At 43.2% G+C, this 15,585-nt stretch overlaps 1 protein-coding gene across 6 annotated transcripts in view; it reads right to left on the bottom strand.

Moving 5' to 3' along the window:
* ROBO1 (roundabout guidance receptor 1) overlaps nucleotides 1–15,585 on the bottom strand; it is a 693,788-nt gene that overhangs the window by 52,777 nt on the left and 625,426 nt on the right. For all 6 annotated transcript variants that reach the window (XM_038135498.1, XM_038135488.1, XM_038135479.1 and 3 more), the window contains 6 exons: nucleotides 14,945–15,069; nucleotides 12,911–13,082; nucleotides 10,277–10,482; nucleotides 8,815–8,896; nucleotides 8,496–8,664; nucleotides 8,231–8,397 (listed from right to left, as the gene is read on the bottom strand). In XM_038135498.1, the coding sequence (XP_037991426.1) occupies nucleotides 8,231–8,397; nucleotides 8,496–8,664; nucleotides 8,815–8,896; nucleotides 10,277–10,482; nucleotides 12,911–13,082; nucleotides 14,945–15,069 (921 nt within the window). The remainder of the gene's footprint in view (nucleotides 1–8,230; nucleotides 8,398–8,495; nucleotides 8,665–8,814; nucleotides 8,897–10,276; nucleotides 10,483–12,910; nucleotides 13,083–14,944; nucleotides 15,070–15,585) is intronic.

The raw sequence follows: 15,585 nt of genomic DNA, 5'->3' as shown, positions 1-15,585 counted from the left end.
TAATGCTGCACCAAAAGACACACCACACCCAAGGACGGCTCTGGTAAATGGCTACAGCAGCAACTCTTTATTCTTTCCTGCTGGGAAAACATTCTATTGCCCACTGCCAATTCCAAGAGACCAGGAAACCTATAAAGAACAGCAAAAGCAGAAGCTGTATCCTTAGATAAATTCATGACAAACTTACTTGGTGTTACTACTGTTGTAGTGTGTCATTTTTGTTGCAGATGATGTAAAGTTGGTATGTTCTGTTCACCCCTGTTCACTCCTGTTACATGGTTCTGCCCTGGTTCTCCCCTCCCCATCAGTTCATGCCAATCCCCTTATCTCCACCCCAATTGTCCTTATTTGTGATAATTCATTACTGTAACCCCTCCCCAGACCCCTATCCATCACTCAGCGTCCCCTCCCGTTGTTCCAGAATCTTCTGCTGTTCCCGTCGAGTGATTGGATTAGGAGCTGGTGTCCCGCCCCCAGTTCAAATGCATTTGTCACCCCAACTGTCATTCCTCTGTAGCCCCCTACCCCCCTGTTTCCCGATTGGACCTGGGTCCAGTTCCACCCCTGTTCTCCGCCCCCTTTATAACCCCGTGTAGCTGACTGCCCGGGGTCCCCGGTCGGCTGGTTCCCCTGGTGTCCAATAAAACCGGATTTCTACCCCCAGACGGAGACCCTCTTTTCTTCACTTTGCCGCAGCTGCCTCTAACTATTCCAGCTAGGCGCTCTCTGGACACGGCAGTGCCTCCGGAGAGTGCCCCCCGGTGCTGGCTGTGTCGGAGCTAGCCGCCGTCGATCCTGCTCCCCCAGCCGGGAGCAGAGGGACACAGTGCAGCAGCTTGGCGCCCAACGTGGGGCTCGACGGCACCCCCGGAGCCCGCGGCTGGAATTTAGCAGAGGAGATGGGGAGTTTTCTCTCTCGACGCCTGTGCTTGGATTCTTCGGCCGTCAAGCTACCCTTCCTCGTTGAGCAGACCCTGTTTTAAGGGTGGCACACCGAGGGGGAAGGGAACGGCAGCTCTTCTAAACACCCGAGGAGTCGTTCCCGGCAAGTGCCACTTTCCCGGATTTTTCCCCCCCGCGCCGGACGAGGGTGAGTACCCCCTTTGAGCCATCTTGGTGTAGGTCCCCCTCCCCCGACTCTCTGGTTTCGCCCAGAATTAGCTAGAGTCGGGACCGGTTGCCGGGAGCTTTTTTGTTGCCCTTTTTCATTTTTATCTGGGAAGTGGATTTTGTGGGGTTTCAGGCATGGGTGTTAAATTGTCTGTTCCCCAGAAAAGAGTTTATTTCCAAGTTGTGGGTATCCTTGGGGGAGGGAATGTGGAATTTGTTAAAAAGGAGTTAAAAAAGCTAGTGGTCTGGTTGTTCACCCAATTTCCCGAAGTCACCCCTGAAAATGTTCATGAAATACAATTTTGGAATAAAGTTGGGAGTAAATTAGCTCAATTAGGCTCAGCAGGGGGATCTTCAACAGCAAAATTAACTTATTGGAGTTTCCAAATTTTATCGGCTCTAAAGTCACGGGGTAAATTGGGGGAGCAACCACCTGCTACTGCTTTGAGTTCTTACCTGCCCTGTCCTTCTGCCCCTGATCCTCCTCCCACCCCTTCTTTCCCTCAGAAAAGAGGAATATTGAGGGGAGCAGCCCACCCCGACACGGTGCCGGTTTCTTGCCATCTCCCGGGCTCTCCTCAAATCCCTAAATCCCCCTGCTCCAGAAGTCCTGGCCAGACTCCTGGAGATCTTTTCCTGTCCCGTTTGTACCCCTCCCCAAAGTCCCCAGTTTTGCACCCCAAAGTTAAGTTTGTAACTCCAGACCCCAGTTATTCTCAAAATGGCTCCTATGGAGCTCAAAATGGTGGAAGCCACATGGCTTTTCCCGCCAATTTTCCTTCTTCTTCCCATAATCCCTTTCGGCTGTCTCTCAACCCCTTCACCCCCCCCATGTCATCCTCCAAACCCCTCCCCTTCCTTAGTGGACCCTCCTCCTTTGCCCCCGCCCATTCCTCCTCCCCCTTCCCAAGACCCGCCTCCTTGCCATGCCCCTAAGGCGGAGCCTGTGACATCAGCTAGCTCCACCCAGTTTCCCACGCCTGGCTCCTCCCCTCCCAGTGCTGGTTCCCACGCCCCACCTCCTGGTTCCCACACCCCGCCTCCTGATTCCCACGCCCCTCCTCCTAGTTCCCACACTCTGGGCTCAGAGGGGTGGGGGGTAGGAAATCAGAACATTGGGCCTGCTCCTATCATTAGTGCAGCTCCAGTCACATACCACCCGGAGGGAGAAGGGAGGCTCCGAGTACAGTGGACCCCATTCCCCCACTCCACAATTAAGGAGCTGTGCAAAGCCCAAAAGGAATTCTCTAGGGAGAGTGAATACTTCAGGGGAATCCTGAGGGCCACTTTATTAGAATCAGATGTCACTCCTGCTGATCTGCGAACAATTTTTTCCTGCCTCCTCAACCCCACTGAGTTTCTTGTGTGGGAGGAGGCATGGAAAAAAGGAATTCGTGAAATTCTCCCACAATTGTGGGAGAATGACCAAACTGGGAAAGACCTTAATGGTGGAGTGCTTAGCACTGATCACCTGTGTGGACAGGGGAATTGGGCAGATGGGGCAACTCAAGCTAGGGTTATCCCCCGGGAGTCTTTGAAACAAAGTGCAAAAGTGGCAGAGAAAGCCTTCCTCTCCCTGCGGCCAGTCGCCCCGGTTCAGTCATTTTCTAGAATATTCCAATTATCAGATGAACCTTTTATATCATTTGTTGAGCGACTTCGCAGAGCCATCGAGTTGCAGGTCCGAAGCGAAGGTGCCCGAGCTGATCTTCTGCTCGAGATGGCAGCCACCAACGCCAACACTGCATGCAAGGCAGCTATCCTCAGCCTTCCTTTGGATCCTCCTCCAACACTGCAGCTCATGTTGGAAGTGTGTGCCAGAAAGGTTCCTATTGTCATGGAAGAAGACACTAAACCTCGACAACCATTGCGCAAGGTGTCCATCGTTGACTCCAACACCGAAGTCGATGCCGTGATGATGGACCAACGGCCACGCACTCCAAACATCCCACGACGACCTCCACCAACGCATGGTCAATGCCACCTTTGCGGGGAACTGGACCATTGGATGCCTGACTGCCCTTTGCGGCAGGCATTTTATGATTTCCGCAGGAAGCAGGCATCCTCACAAGGGGACAAACCACCTCAAAAAAACTAGGGTACAAGCGCAGTCCCTCCCTGCGCAAGGACACAAATGTGGCGGGCATGGTTCCATCAAGGAGAGAGGGACTGGGGGGGGAGTCCCACTCTAGTCGCCCTATTTTACAGGACAGGACAATATTACCAATGCAGACACTACCACTTCTAACCACTTCCTCTACAGTCTTGCCTTTCAGGTTGCAACTGGTCGAGCCGCTCCATCTTAAGGACTCCCAGTGTTGCCTCGTTATGGTGGCTCCAAGCTCCCAAGGTACTTGGAGTCGAATCAGAATCAATACCGGCCTGAGAGTGTTCCACCTCCCCATCATGCTACTGTGCACGCTCATCCTGATTTCCCTGTTCCATCCCTCCACCTTGTGGATCGTTCCCCAACCAAAGGCCAATGTGTGGAAGACTCTTGCTCGAGCCCTCGGCCAAGACCACCTTTGCCTCACCACCGCATCAGCAGCAGACCCCTTGTCGACCTGTCTCGTGGGGATCCCATTCAAACCCGGTGATGTTCCCCCTTCCCTTGCTTCTCCCTTCAGATCATTCCTTCCCCGGAGTGTTGTCAATTCCCCCAGTTCCGACCCTAAAATCCTTTGGAGGGACACTTTAGCTGGCCTTCAGCCTGCTGATAAGGAACCCACAGAATTCGAATTGCTTGGCTCTGCCCATGCCACTTTATGTTTCCAGTTCATGATTAACCCTTCTCCCCTGGCAAAATCCTTTCAGTTAGTCCGCCAAAATAAAATTGAATACCAAGCAAAAGCATGGTGTAATACAGTTATACACATTAATGCGGCTTCCACATTTTATGGTCAACCCCGTACCCTACCCAAAAACACCTTTTTAATTTGCGGAGACCGAGCATGGGCAGGCATCCCCTCTCGCCTCACCGGAGGTCCCTGTACTTTTGGACAGCTGACGCTGTTTTCCCCCAATCATACTCAAATTATTAATTGGCGTAAAAAGAATGTCACACAAGATTCGGCCCGAGTTAAGAGGAACACCCATCAAATTGACCCAGAGTGTGACGCCGAAATTGTTCATTGGTCCCGTTCCAAAAACATTGCGGTTTCGGTATTTTTACCGTGGGTGGCCGCAGCCAAGGCTCTAGGTGAATTGGAGCACCTAGAGTGCTGGGTGGCAAAACAAGCGAATCTTACTTCAGCTGCCCTGATGGACCTCCTAGCAGACGAGGAAGTTACGAGACAGGCAACGCTGCAAAATAGAGCAGCGATCGACTTTCTGTTACTGCTCCACAACCACCAATGTGAGGAGTTTGAGGGCCTCTGCTGCCTCAATCTGTCATCAAGGGCCGAGGATGCTCGCAAAACTATCATGAAGATGGCCGATGTAGTGCATGACATCAAGCAAGAGACATCAGACTGGTTGGGGAACATCTTCTCTCAGCTGGGAATCTCAGGATGGGTCGGATCCATTCTCAGAACTGTATTAACTATTGTTTTTATCGCTAGGTGTGTTTCTGTTGGCATTACTATAGTTTATAAGTTGATAATGAGAATTATTAATCAGACCACCACACCTCTTGCTATCAACCGTGCTGCCCACTCCCCTGAACTTCCAACTCCCGAAAGTGAATCATCTCTAAGCGGGTGCACGTGGAATGAAGCCCCAATGAGCCAACCTTGGTTTGAGGACTTAGATCCCAACTCTGAATTCAACATCTAAATTGAATGCAGCACCTTTTGAATTGTAGTTCCCCTCCCCCAAAGTCCTCTTTTGTTTTTAAACAAAAAAGGGGGAGATGTTGTAGTGTGTCATTTTTGTTGCAGATGATGTAAAGTTGGTATGTTCTGTTCACCCCTGTTCACTCCTGTTACATGGTTCTGCCCTGGTTCTCCCCTCCCCATCAGTTCATGCCAATCCCCTTATCTCCACCCCAATTGTCCTTATTTGTGATAATTCATTACTGTAACCCCTCCCCAGACCCCTATCCATCACTCAGCGTCCCCTCCCGTTGTTCCAGAATCTTCTGCTGTTCCCGTCGAGTGATTGGATTAGGAGCTGGTGTCCCGCCCCCAGTTCAAATGCATTTGTCACCCCAACTGTCATTCCTCTGTAGCCCCCTACCCCCCTGTTTCCCGATTGGACCTGGGTCCAGTTCCACCCCTGTTCTCCGCCCCCTTTATAACCCCGTGTAGCTGACTGCCCGGGGTCCCCGGTCGGCTGGTTCCCCTGGTGTCCAATAAAACCGGATTTCTACCCCCAGACGGAGACCCTCTTTTCTTCACTTTGCCGCAGCTGCCTCTAACTATTCCAGCTAGGCGCTCTCTGGACACGGCAGTGCCTCCGGAGAGTGCCCCCCGGTGCTGGCTGTGTCGGAGCTAGCCGCCGTCGATCCTGCTCCCCCAGCCGGGAGCAGAGGGACACAGTGCAGCAACTACAAAATAATGTTAACAACTAGAGAAAAGATAAATTAGTCATATGGCTGCAGCTTCTCTAATGGCAAGAGGCTTCTGTAAACAGGAGGCAGAGCCCAGTTGAGAGCTGTCTGGATCGTCTGATATTTGGTCTATCCTATAGCTGGAAGGATTACTCATATGCATGAAGGGACAAATTCCTCTCAAAACACGCAATAGTATGACAAAACCACATATTTTTTGCATATTGAGCCCTTGGAAAGCAGATTTAACTGAAATGGAATGACTGCCAGACATTTAAAATTTACAGGGTAATCACTAAGAGGGTATCTAAAACATGTACTATGGAAAGCAGAGTAACAGTTTCTGTTCTAGATTCACATCTCACTCCTTGATCGCCTTATTTTAAACAAATACCATGCTGACTATGGCTAAAATTCTATGAGTGGAAACTCATGAAAAGTACTTGCAGTGATTACTACTGAGGTTAATGTGTAGTCAGTGAGTGACAAATCTGGATTCTTAGCAAGCAAGATTGCTAATAACAAAAAAACAAAATCAAAAAAATCCTCCACTGAGTCACTGCTACATCCCCATGTAGTATGTTCTGCAAACAGTCCATTATCACAGTATTTCCCTCCTCTCAAAGTTTGAAAGCATTAAAGATAAAAGCTTCTGTTTGGGAGCATTGCCTAAATATCACCCTGCTCAGAATGTAACAGGAAAGCCAGTGGAATAATTAGTTCTAGCTTTGCTAGTCAGAAGAGATGAGTCATCCACAATATGGATCAAACGATTCACAGGCTCAGCCATTTGCACATCTGTGCTATAAAATGATGTGTGTGCTCTCTTGTTTCGGCTCCAAGCTTCCAAGACAGGGACTGTCAGTGAAAACACCCAGGAATGAGGTTGTTAATGACTGTAAAGTGTGAAGATGAAGCTACTAGGAAGGTAGTGCTGAAGGGATGAAGGCACTGAAGACAGCAACCCACCTTCATCTTGGCTGGTGGAATGAACAAGCAGTTAGGACCAGACTATACCACGCTCATGACAAAAGCCAACTGGAAATTTCTGAACTTTCTTAGCTAGACCACAACTTAAACAAAAATGAAATTATATTGGAAGAAGAGCAGAACTGGTCTAAAGGACTTGACACTCAACACTTTTGACACATTTCTTAAAATTGGAGAAAATTTTATGTGGTAGTTGTTATTTCCACTGAGTTATTGTGCGGCTCTTGGGTTTTCAGCTCTACTAGGTGCCCAGAGAACAGTGAAGCTTCTCTATGTCATTATAAACCATTCAGCTGAGTGAACAGAACATTTGCTGTTTCTCAGAATCAGTTCAGTAATCAGTTAGTTCGGGACAGACACAATACTTCTCATCTCCAGAAATAAAACTACGTTACATGAAAAACAGGCTCGTGCAGCTCTATTCCCAGAAATCAGGAATCACTAAAAGGTTATTAAATCTCTCCCTGATAACAGACTTGGAAACCTGTGCAATCCTGATTTTCCATGGGGCTGTGACTCTGCTGTCCATACATATCCACTGAAATTGTCAGCCAACAGGAGTAATGCATAATACCAAAAGACAGCAATGTGAAACCTGTCACTCCCCAGGGGACATGAGAAAGACTTGCTTTCAGACCAACTACAGAAAACATGAGAAGTTACCAAAGAAAAATGCTTTGTTTCCTTTAGAGAACTTCCTTTCAAAAACTAACATGTGCTTACTTACACAAACAAAGAAACAAACATACAACACAGACACTCTTAATAAGCCAGTGGGTCAATTTCTCCAGTAAGTAGGAAGATCAGAAAAACAAACAAACAAACAAGAATACAATCTCTATCACTTTTTCTTGGAAAAAGAGTGTGTCTATCTTTCCCCTTCTTAAGACTCTAAGCTTTTCTACTGGAAAAATGCAGGCTTCAGAGCTGCAATGCTTTATTCCCTGTACATCATCCTAAGTGTCATTTACTGGCTACAGTGAATACAAAGATAGTTTTAATTTTACATAGCTGGACTCAATCCATAGCTGGACTTCAGTCACAGCTGGAGTCAGTGGATGACTCCTTCATTCACTTCGACCCAGACTTTTCGTCCACTTGGCTATCTGTAAGCACTGCTTTCTATCCTATTTTACTTCCAACAGTTGTACTATGGAAACACTTGTAACATACTGCCAAAACCTCTTTACTGGTTCACGATGCCAAATTCCTTCAAATTTTCAAGTTTTCTCTTTGCTATTGCAGCAGAAATCAACTTAGATTACATGCTGTTTCTCTCCCTGTCTCAGTTTTAAGCCTTATTTGATTCACTGGACATAGTAATAACATTTCCATGGAATTTGAGGATTTGTATGGGAACTCAAAAACACAGGGATTACTTTGTTTGCTAGCAAGAGCTATTCTGCAAGTTGTAACTACCTTTGGATAAGACATACTAGGGTTCCCTTAGGCAATGCAACATGCTGTCAGAGTCTGTGTTACAGAGAAATGCAAGTTTAAGCACTGTATTTTACTGTAGTATATATTATAGCCAAGACAGGTAAACAGTCCAAAGCTACCAGAATTCCTGCATCTGGTATTGCTTAGTCAACTTGTGACAGCTGCTGTGGACACCCAAAATGTTCAGTATCAAAAACTTACCTTGAGTTTTCACTGGATCAGATATTTGGCTTGGGTCGCTCAGCCCATATGCATTAGCTGCTCTCACAAGGAAGAGATAAATTGCATTAGGTTTTAGCCCTTTAACTGCAAAATTCTCAGTTTTCACATTTTCAGCTACAGTTTGCCAGCTGCTCCCTGATGCATGGCTAAGAATAAAACACACAACAGCAGGTTAGCACGTGGTTCTTTAGCAACACCTTACATGTAAACATAGAGACAGCAAGATCACACGAGACTCACATACCTGAAGGCCTCAATTATGTAAGAGGTTGGTGTTGCACCTGAATTCAAATTAGGTTGCCATGACAATGTTACTGTATTTCTGCTGACATCTGTAACTTCAGGCTTTGATGGAGCACTAGGAATCAAGTTTGGGTCAGTGGGTCTTGGGGGCTGCACTGGGACTCCAAACTCTGACAAAAGGAGAGAGAAATGCTGAGTATGGACAGGAAGCAGCTGTAAGCTAAATGCTGCTCACATCTCCACTGGCAATTTATGACAGTCAGATAATTTCTCCATTTCAATTTCTTTTTCCTTCATGTATTTTCTCCTAATGGAGTTACCTTGGACCTCTATGAACGCGCTCCACGTTGCTTCGCCACTTGGGGTTGAGGCAATGCAGGTGTAGCGGCCAGTGTCACCCAGCTGAACGGGAGAAGAATAAATATTTGAAACAATCAGGCACTCAGTGGGCTAGAAAAGCAATTACAGCTCTCCACGTTCCCCTATGAATATGGATAAATTTATTAGCCTGCAAAAATTTTGCAGCAGAAACTCCTTCCATTAGAAGTTATGATTTTGACAAAGCAAAAATGGGTGTTTGTTTTGGAGCAGTCACAAAAGACTCAGAAATGCTGCAGATTCTAATTTAATGTTAACTATTCTGTAATGAGCAAACTGAAGGCCATTTCCTGTAGCATTTATTCCTTACTCTGCGGAGATCCTAACAACTAAATTGAGAAGGAACTCAGATGACAAGACCCCATGCAACTGTCAACTTTCTACATAAATAATGCCTGGGGATTTATCAGGACTGGAGCCCTGGAGAACATGTCATCCTTAAAGCAAAGCTTAAATACTGCACAGGATACATATGGGGCTCCCTGTGTTAGTATAAATTTCACTCTACAGCAGACCCAAAAAAGAATCTCCATATGCTATCCTCATCCAGTTCTCTATGTTGGATTATTTGTCCATATGTGACTTAATCACATTTCAAAAGTGTTTCTTTTTTTTTTCCCCAAAAAAGAAATGCTATCCTCCTCAGGTCCCAGCCTCAGCAGATGAACTGAACGGAAGTGATCAAAAATTAGAGATTCAAGCTCTAAGCCAGTCTAACTTGTAACTGGCAGCAGGGCAACCCTACGGAATTTGGTAAAGTGATGTATTCAGCCTAATAAAAAAAAAAAAAAATTACTTCATTTCAAACCATGGAAAAGCTAGCAGAGAATATCTAGTATGCTATAACTTCACATTTTAGAACATTTTAAAGTGTGCATTGCATGACCAACAGCAATACTGGCCAGGTACTATAAGTCCCTGAGGAAGTCAGGTATTTGACAGGTTAACCATTTTAAGCTATGTTACACTGATGAGTGAGCATGTTTAAACACTAAAAGCTCTTACGAAAAAGCTGTGTACGTGGTTCTATTACCGAATATGCTAAACAAAGGTTTTGTTTTAAAACATTTGAATTAACTAGATCATTTTAATCCATTAGTGCTAAAGCCCAAATAATGTAATGATTTGTCTTACTAAAATACATTCCCCTTTATGTTTTAAGTACCTAATAATTCTCTTAATTAATATCTCTTTAGAGCACTTTTTGCTATGAAAATAATGTGCCCTGGGCAGGTATTAAGCATAAAGAATTTACTATCTGAAAATATGAAGTATCAAATATTTTAGTACATTTATGTATCCTTTCATTAATTCTAAACATAGGGTTTACTACATCAAAAATGCCTGGAGGTGAAAGCACAAAATGAAACAAAACAAGAAAACCCATTTGCCAGTTCAGGCTACCTTGGCATATCTGATCTGCAGTGCTCCTGTCTCCAGCTGCTTGATGCGAGAGTCTTGGGTGGAAATGAGGATACCATCCTTTTTCCAGAGGATAGTGGGCATTAAAGTGCCTGTGGCCACACAGTTCAGTACTAAAGTACCATCCACAGCTACAGTCTGATTCACAGGACCCTGCCGAATGACAGGGGGTGGCCGGTCTGCAATCACTGCCAGGAGAAACAACAGGAAAGACATTTCTGCAACTGGAAGCAATTTTCTAATCATCTAAGCAACAGCAGTTGCTTCAGGCTTTGAAACAAACTAAAAATAATTAAACAAGTAATTAAAGTTGGAGGCATGCATTATTCAGGGCAGGGTGCATTATAATGATGCACAGCTAGGGATGTTTAAAATGATACATAACACAGGATTTTCATAGAAAGGATTGCATATTACACACTGCTATCCTGCAGGCATTCTCCAAGTCCAATGTCTTTATGAAGTGATAATGGAAAAAGAAAGGACTTCCCAGCTTCTTTGGCAAGGCACAGATTTCACCTTCTCCATCTTTCACCACTGCCAGGCCTGTGTAACATAGCTCATACTTCCAGCATTTGAAGACAGAGAAAAAGGAGGTAGGCAGTCAGGGGGTAACCTTACAAATACCCACTGCTTAAATAACCATTTTTGATATGCCACCAACTCATCTTGGTGCTGTGTCGTAACCGTGAGATGCCCAGCAGTAGGGTAAAGCTAACAAAAATTGATAGAACCATTTTGGAAAGTTCCTAAAGAAAGTTCCTTCTTCCATGAACTATTTTTCCAGTAGTTTCTGACTTTTATGAGGACTTCAGAGCCACAAAGAAAATCCCACAATCCCATTGTCTACGTCAATTTTAATGCATCTTTCACACAATGGAAATTAAGTGCTATTGATGGGTTATTTAATTATACTGCACAGAAAAATATAAACCAGTCTCAGTATTCACTCAAAAAAAGAATGGTAGTATTCATCCAGAAAAGAGGTAAAAGTTATCTTGTTGTGTTTCAGGGATCCGCTTTAGCCACAATTTTAAATGTCATAAATCTGTTCAGCAGTGGCAAGGGGCTCATGTAAATTAAAAACTGGTTTGGTAGCTGAAATATAAACCTGAAGTTCTGGTAAGTTGTGAACATTAGATATTTCTAAATTACTTTTCATAACAACAGACAGGATGTCAGCACTGGTTTTCTGGCTAAATTCCAACTCCCATAATTTCATTTGCATGTTCAAATGACACTCTGTTTTCAACTGCATTATTTATTCTTTAGTTCTTGTCCCAACCTGTTGCTACACACTTTAAGGCCATTAAAATCCTTCTCTGCATAGAAAGACAAAATAAGCCTACTTCCAATTTGCATTTCACTTTGACAAGTTTGTAACTTTGCAGTTGGCAAAGGTAAGGAGTTGACTGATCTGTGCTTTATAGGAGAAATCTAATGACACTGAAATTCATGGCTGATTTAAGGCCGCTGAAGTTGATGGCAACTCCTCCTACCTTTAGGAAACCGTTCATAAGGTTATTCTAATACCTTTACAAATATTCAGCATATTCTGCCTTCACTTTTATAGAAGTAACAAAAACTGTCCCATGAAATTATAAAAAAGCATCTACTCATCAGATCAATCCAGAGAATATAGTAAAGAAAATACATTTAAAATTATTATTTCCAAGTTCTGATGGCATAGATCATTAGCAGAAAACTTTTGTAAATTTACTTCTCACCATGCCATGGTGTTCTCCCCGTTGAAAACATGGAAAAAAGAGGATTAAGAAATGTGGCTTACAATTTGTGAGGAGCCAGAAGGGATGTAGCCCTACTCTTCCTATGTCAATCCAGGAGGAGGGGGAGATAAATTAAAATTTGATACTACAGGTTCACTGAATGTTTCTAGTACTTTATTATTTCTACGTTTTTTTATAGGGCAAAGGTCTATTTTATGGAAGCTTCTCAGACAACAGCTTCCCTCTGCTCAAATCCTCTCTTATCCTCTTCCTCTGTAAATACCAAGATTAGTATTTTCCCCATGTATCTCTGCTATTAAAAAGAAGAAGTATTTCTGATAATGGGCAAACTGGCTTCACATTACTTCTTGTAGCCATGCTCCCTGTAGCTTTCTCATCTTGTATTTCTTCCTAACTACTCCTAAAAAGGGATGTATAATTTCTGTTATTCTGATGATCTCCATACAGTTTGATATTTTTTTTCTTCCTAGCTAAAACACAGTATTAAGAAACATGGAAAAAAACAGGTAAATGAAGGACTAAGCAAATGGCTACACAATAAAAAGGATAAGGAACCAAGCAGCAAGCAATCTGAAAGTAAATTAAATCAAGTGGGAGAAGCTAAAAAAGAGTCAAATAAAAATTAACAGATCTGACAAAAATCCATACACTGAATATACTTACCAAGTACAAAATGGAAATATAGAGTTACACATCATGCAGAATTGTAAACCCCTGACAGAGATGGCCAAACCAGGATTTTTATGTTCAAAGAAACATGCAATCCACATTTATGCAAAACAGATTTCAAAGCAGTGTCACATCACCGCACTGCTGTCTTCAAATAAATATAAAAAACTTGGAAAGGATAAAATGAATCTATGATTACCATCTGTAACTTCCAAGTAGGCTTTTGTTATGATACTTCCTGCAACATTTAAAGTCTGGCAGATGTAGTACCCCACATCAGATCTCTGGACATTGGTGATGGTGAGATCTCCTGTCTGGGAAACTGAAAATCGGCTGGATGACTGAGGGGGCTGGTATGAGAAAAGCAGATTCTAAAAGATATACAGGAAAGAAAGTGGGGAAAAAATAGGTTAAATAAATTCAAATATCAACATGTATAACTTTAATATAGCTAAACAATTTTTTTTTCAAATTATACAGAAAACATTCTGCTCTTCAAGTATTAAGCATGTCTATACCACAATGTGCATAGATTCTGTAGGATTTTTTTATTGGTAAAATAGGTGCAGATGTGCACATCGAATTGTGTAAGACTTTCAAGATTCTTTTACACTCTCTAAAATCAATACTGGACTTTGCACCAAGTGTAACAGAGTCTAGTGAAGATGTGAAATGTACAGATACCACCATGGTGAAAGCAACTGCGGTGAACCTCAGTAATTTGCTTCAATGTTCTTTTTTAGAACTGGCTCCAGGGCATTGGTTTGCTTTCATTTAAATGCAGATGGCGGTTTACTTATCTGTATTTTAACATGTGCCTTCCTACAAATGGAGCAGTTTTTAAAAAAAGAGATGCTCTGAAGGTCTCTCTGAATAGAGTGTTTGTGTTTTATGAAAATTCGTATAATACTGAATTAGATCCTATACCTATTTAGATAGTTTGGGTATGAAGTACATAGTGTTTACCAAAAATCAGTTGGGGATTGAATTTCTACCTTTGGCTAAACAACTTATGAATAAGAATACTTTAGGATCATGGAGGGTATATTTATCTCTTTTTCTTGGCTAAATACATTTTGCATTTCCAAAAATTGTCCAAAGGAATGGGACACAATATTCTCCAGAAATAGCAAACCCCTATCCTTGACCTCCTCTTTCATTTCTCTCAATCATCGCAAGCGGTCATCACTCAGCAGAGTCAAAAATTAGCAGAAAAAAAAATTACTAGACAATATGTGGCTAAATAAATGAAATTAAAAAAAAAAACCAAAAGCATAATATACTGCTGCATATATACCACTGAAGATTATCATCTAAATTTGGTCAGCAGTAGTTGGTCAGTAGTTGTACAGAGACATTCAGACAAAAATGTTGCAAATAAGAGTAAAGAAGCCCATCTCCAAGTGTTCTCAATTTCTCTGCCCTATTGTTTTGTAACACAAAGAACCCTGTCATATACTCTTGCACCATTCATTCCTTCAGTCACAGGAAAACCAGAATCCCATATTCCTTCTTTCCTGCCAATAAAGAATACTTTGTGTCACATACCTCCTTCAAAAGAACTGAAAGAAAACTGCAATTCTCTTGCTGTGCCATATTGTGTTTCACCCACTAGCTTTCAAGATCCTTTACAAAGAAGATGAAAATAATTTTCCCTCCCATTCAGATAAGGAACTTGGGAGAAAAGGTGACCTATTCAGGTAGGGTCTGTCAGTCAACTGATGGAGTTGGAAAGTTCTCCTCAGTCCAGAACCAGAGTCCTACCCATTCAGTGATGCAGATCAATGCAGCCAATAGTTTACTTTGCCAGAAACGCAAAAACACATGACAAACTAACAGCTGCACCATAAACTCAGAGCCAAACTTTCTGAAAATCTGGGACTGTTTGGGGGTTCAACCAAATTTCAGCATAAGTCATCTCTCCATTTCTTAAAAGTTCTCTCAGTTAGGTGAAATAGATTATCAGAGTAGTGAAACCTGGAATGTTTCTAGTTGATTCACAGGTTTATTTTTACATTAATGGAGAAAACAGGAGACAGCAAAACATATAGCTTTTCTAGTAAGACTGACATCACCTAGCATGCATATGCCTTAGAAGCAAATAAGTATCCAGCATCTCCAAGCTCTAAACTTGTTTTCCACATCTTTAAAAAAATAATTAAAATACTTTTCTATCATGTGAAATCATTTATTAAAGAAACTGCCAGGATGGAGGACAGAAAGGCTGTTTCACCTGACTCCCTTCTCTCCGCCAGAAGATGGCTGGCTGAGGGTTCCCAGTTGCTTCACACTGGAAAGTCACCGTTCTCCCCAGGGCAGCCACCTGGTCTCGAGGCTTTACAACAAACTGTGGAGGCTCTGAAAGGAAAACACCAAAAATAAATCAATCATGCTGCCATCAGCTGACTTGAAAGAACAATTTGCCTCCCAACTTTTAAAGGTATAAACCAGAACAGTTAGATTTCTTTAATAAGGAGAGGCAGCACAAACACACATTGGTCTTTAATAGCCACAGCTTCAGCATCACTCAGATCATCTTTTCTGTCTGGACTCCCAATTAAAACTCTGACTGTGCAGCATATGCTTTTAGTGCTTACCCAGTGTACAAGGAAATGAGTCCCACCAGCTTGATGAGACAACTTGCAGAGCAACAGTCACCAATACAAACATATCCGCTATAATTTGGTTTTTAAAGGAGGAATAGGGCTGCAAGCCAGAATGGAGAAATCTTTGAGGGACAACTGGCTCAGAGGTCAACTGGCTTTGTTAAGGGCTGCAAGACACACTGCTGAGTAACTATGAATTCAAGCTTACACACATAAAACTCATCATCTCTGACTTAGGAAAGCTGAGGAGAGAAAAAGCCCTTAAGTG

This window comes from Motacilla alba, chromosome 1 (genome assembly GCF_015832195.1).
Source record: "Motacilla alba alba isolate MOTALB_02 chromosome 1, Motacilla_alba_V1.0_pri, whole genome shotgun sequence".
NCBI classification, from domain to species: Eukaryota; Metazoa; Chordata; class Aves; order Passeriformes; family Motacillidae; genus Motacilla; species Motacilla alba.
This window is presented reverse-complemented; position numbering and strand designations above follow the sequence as displayed.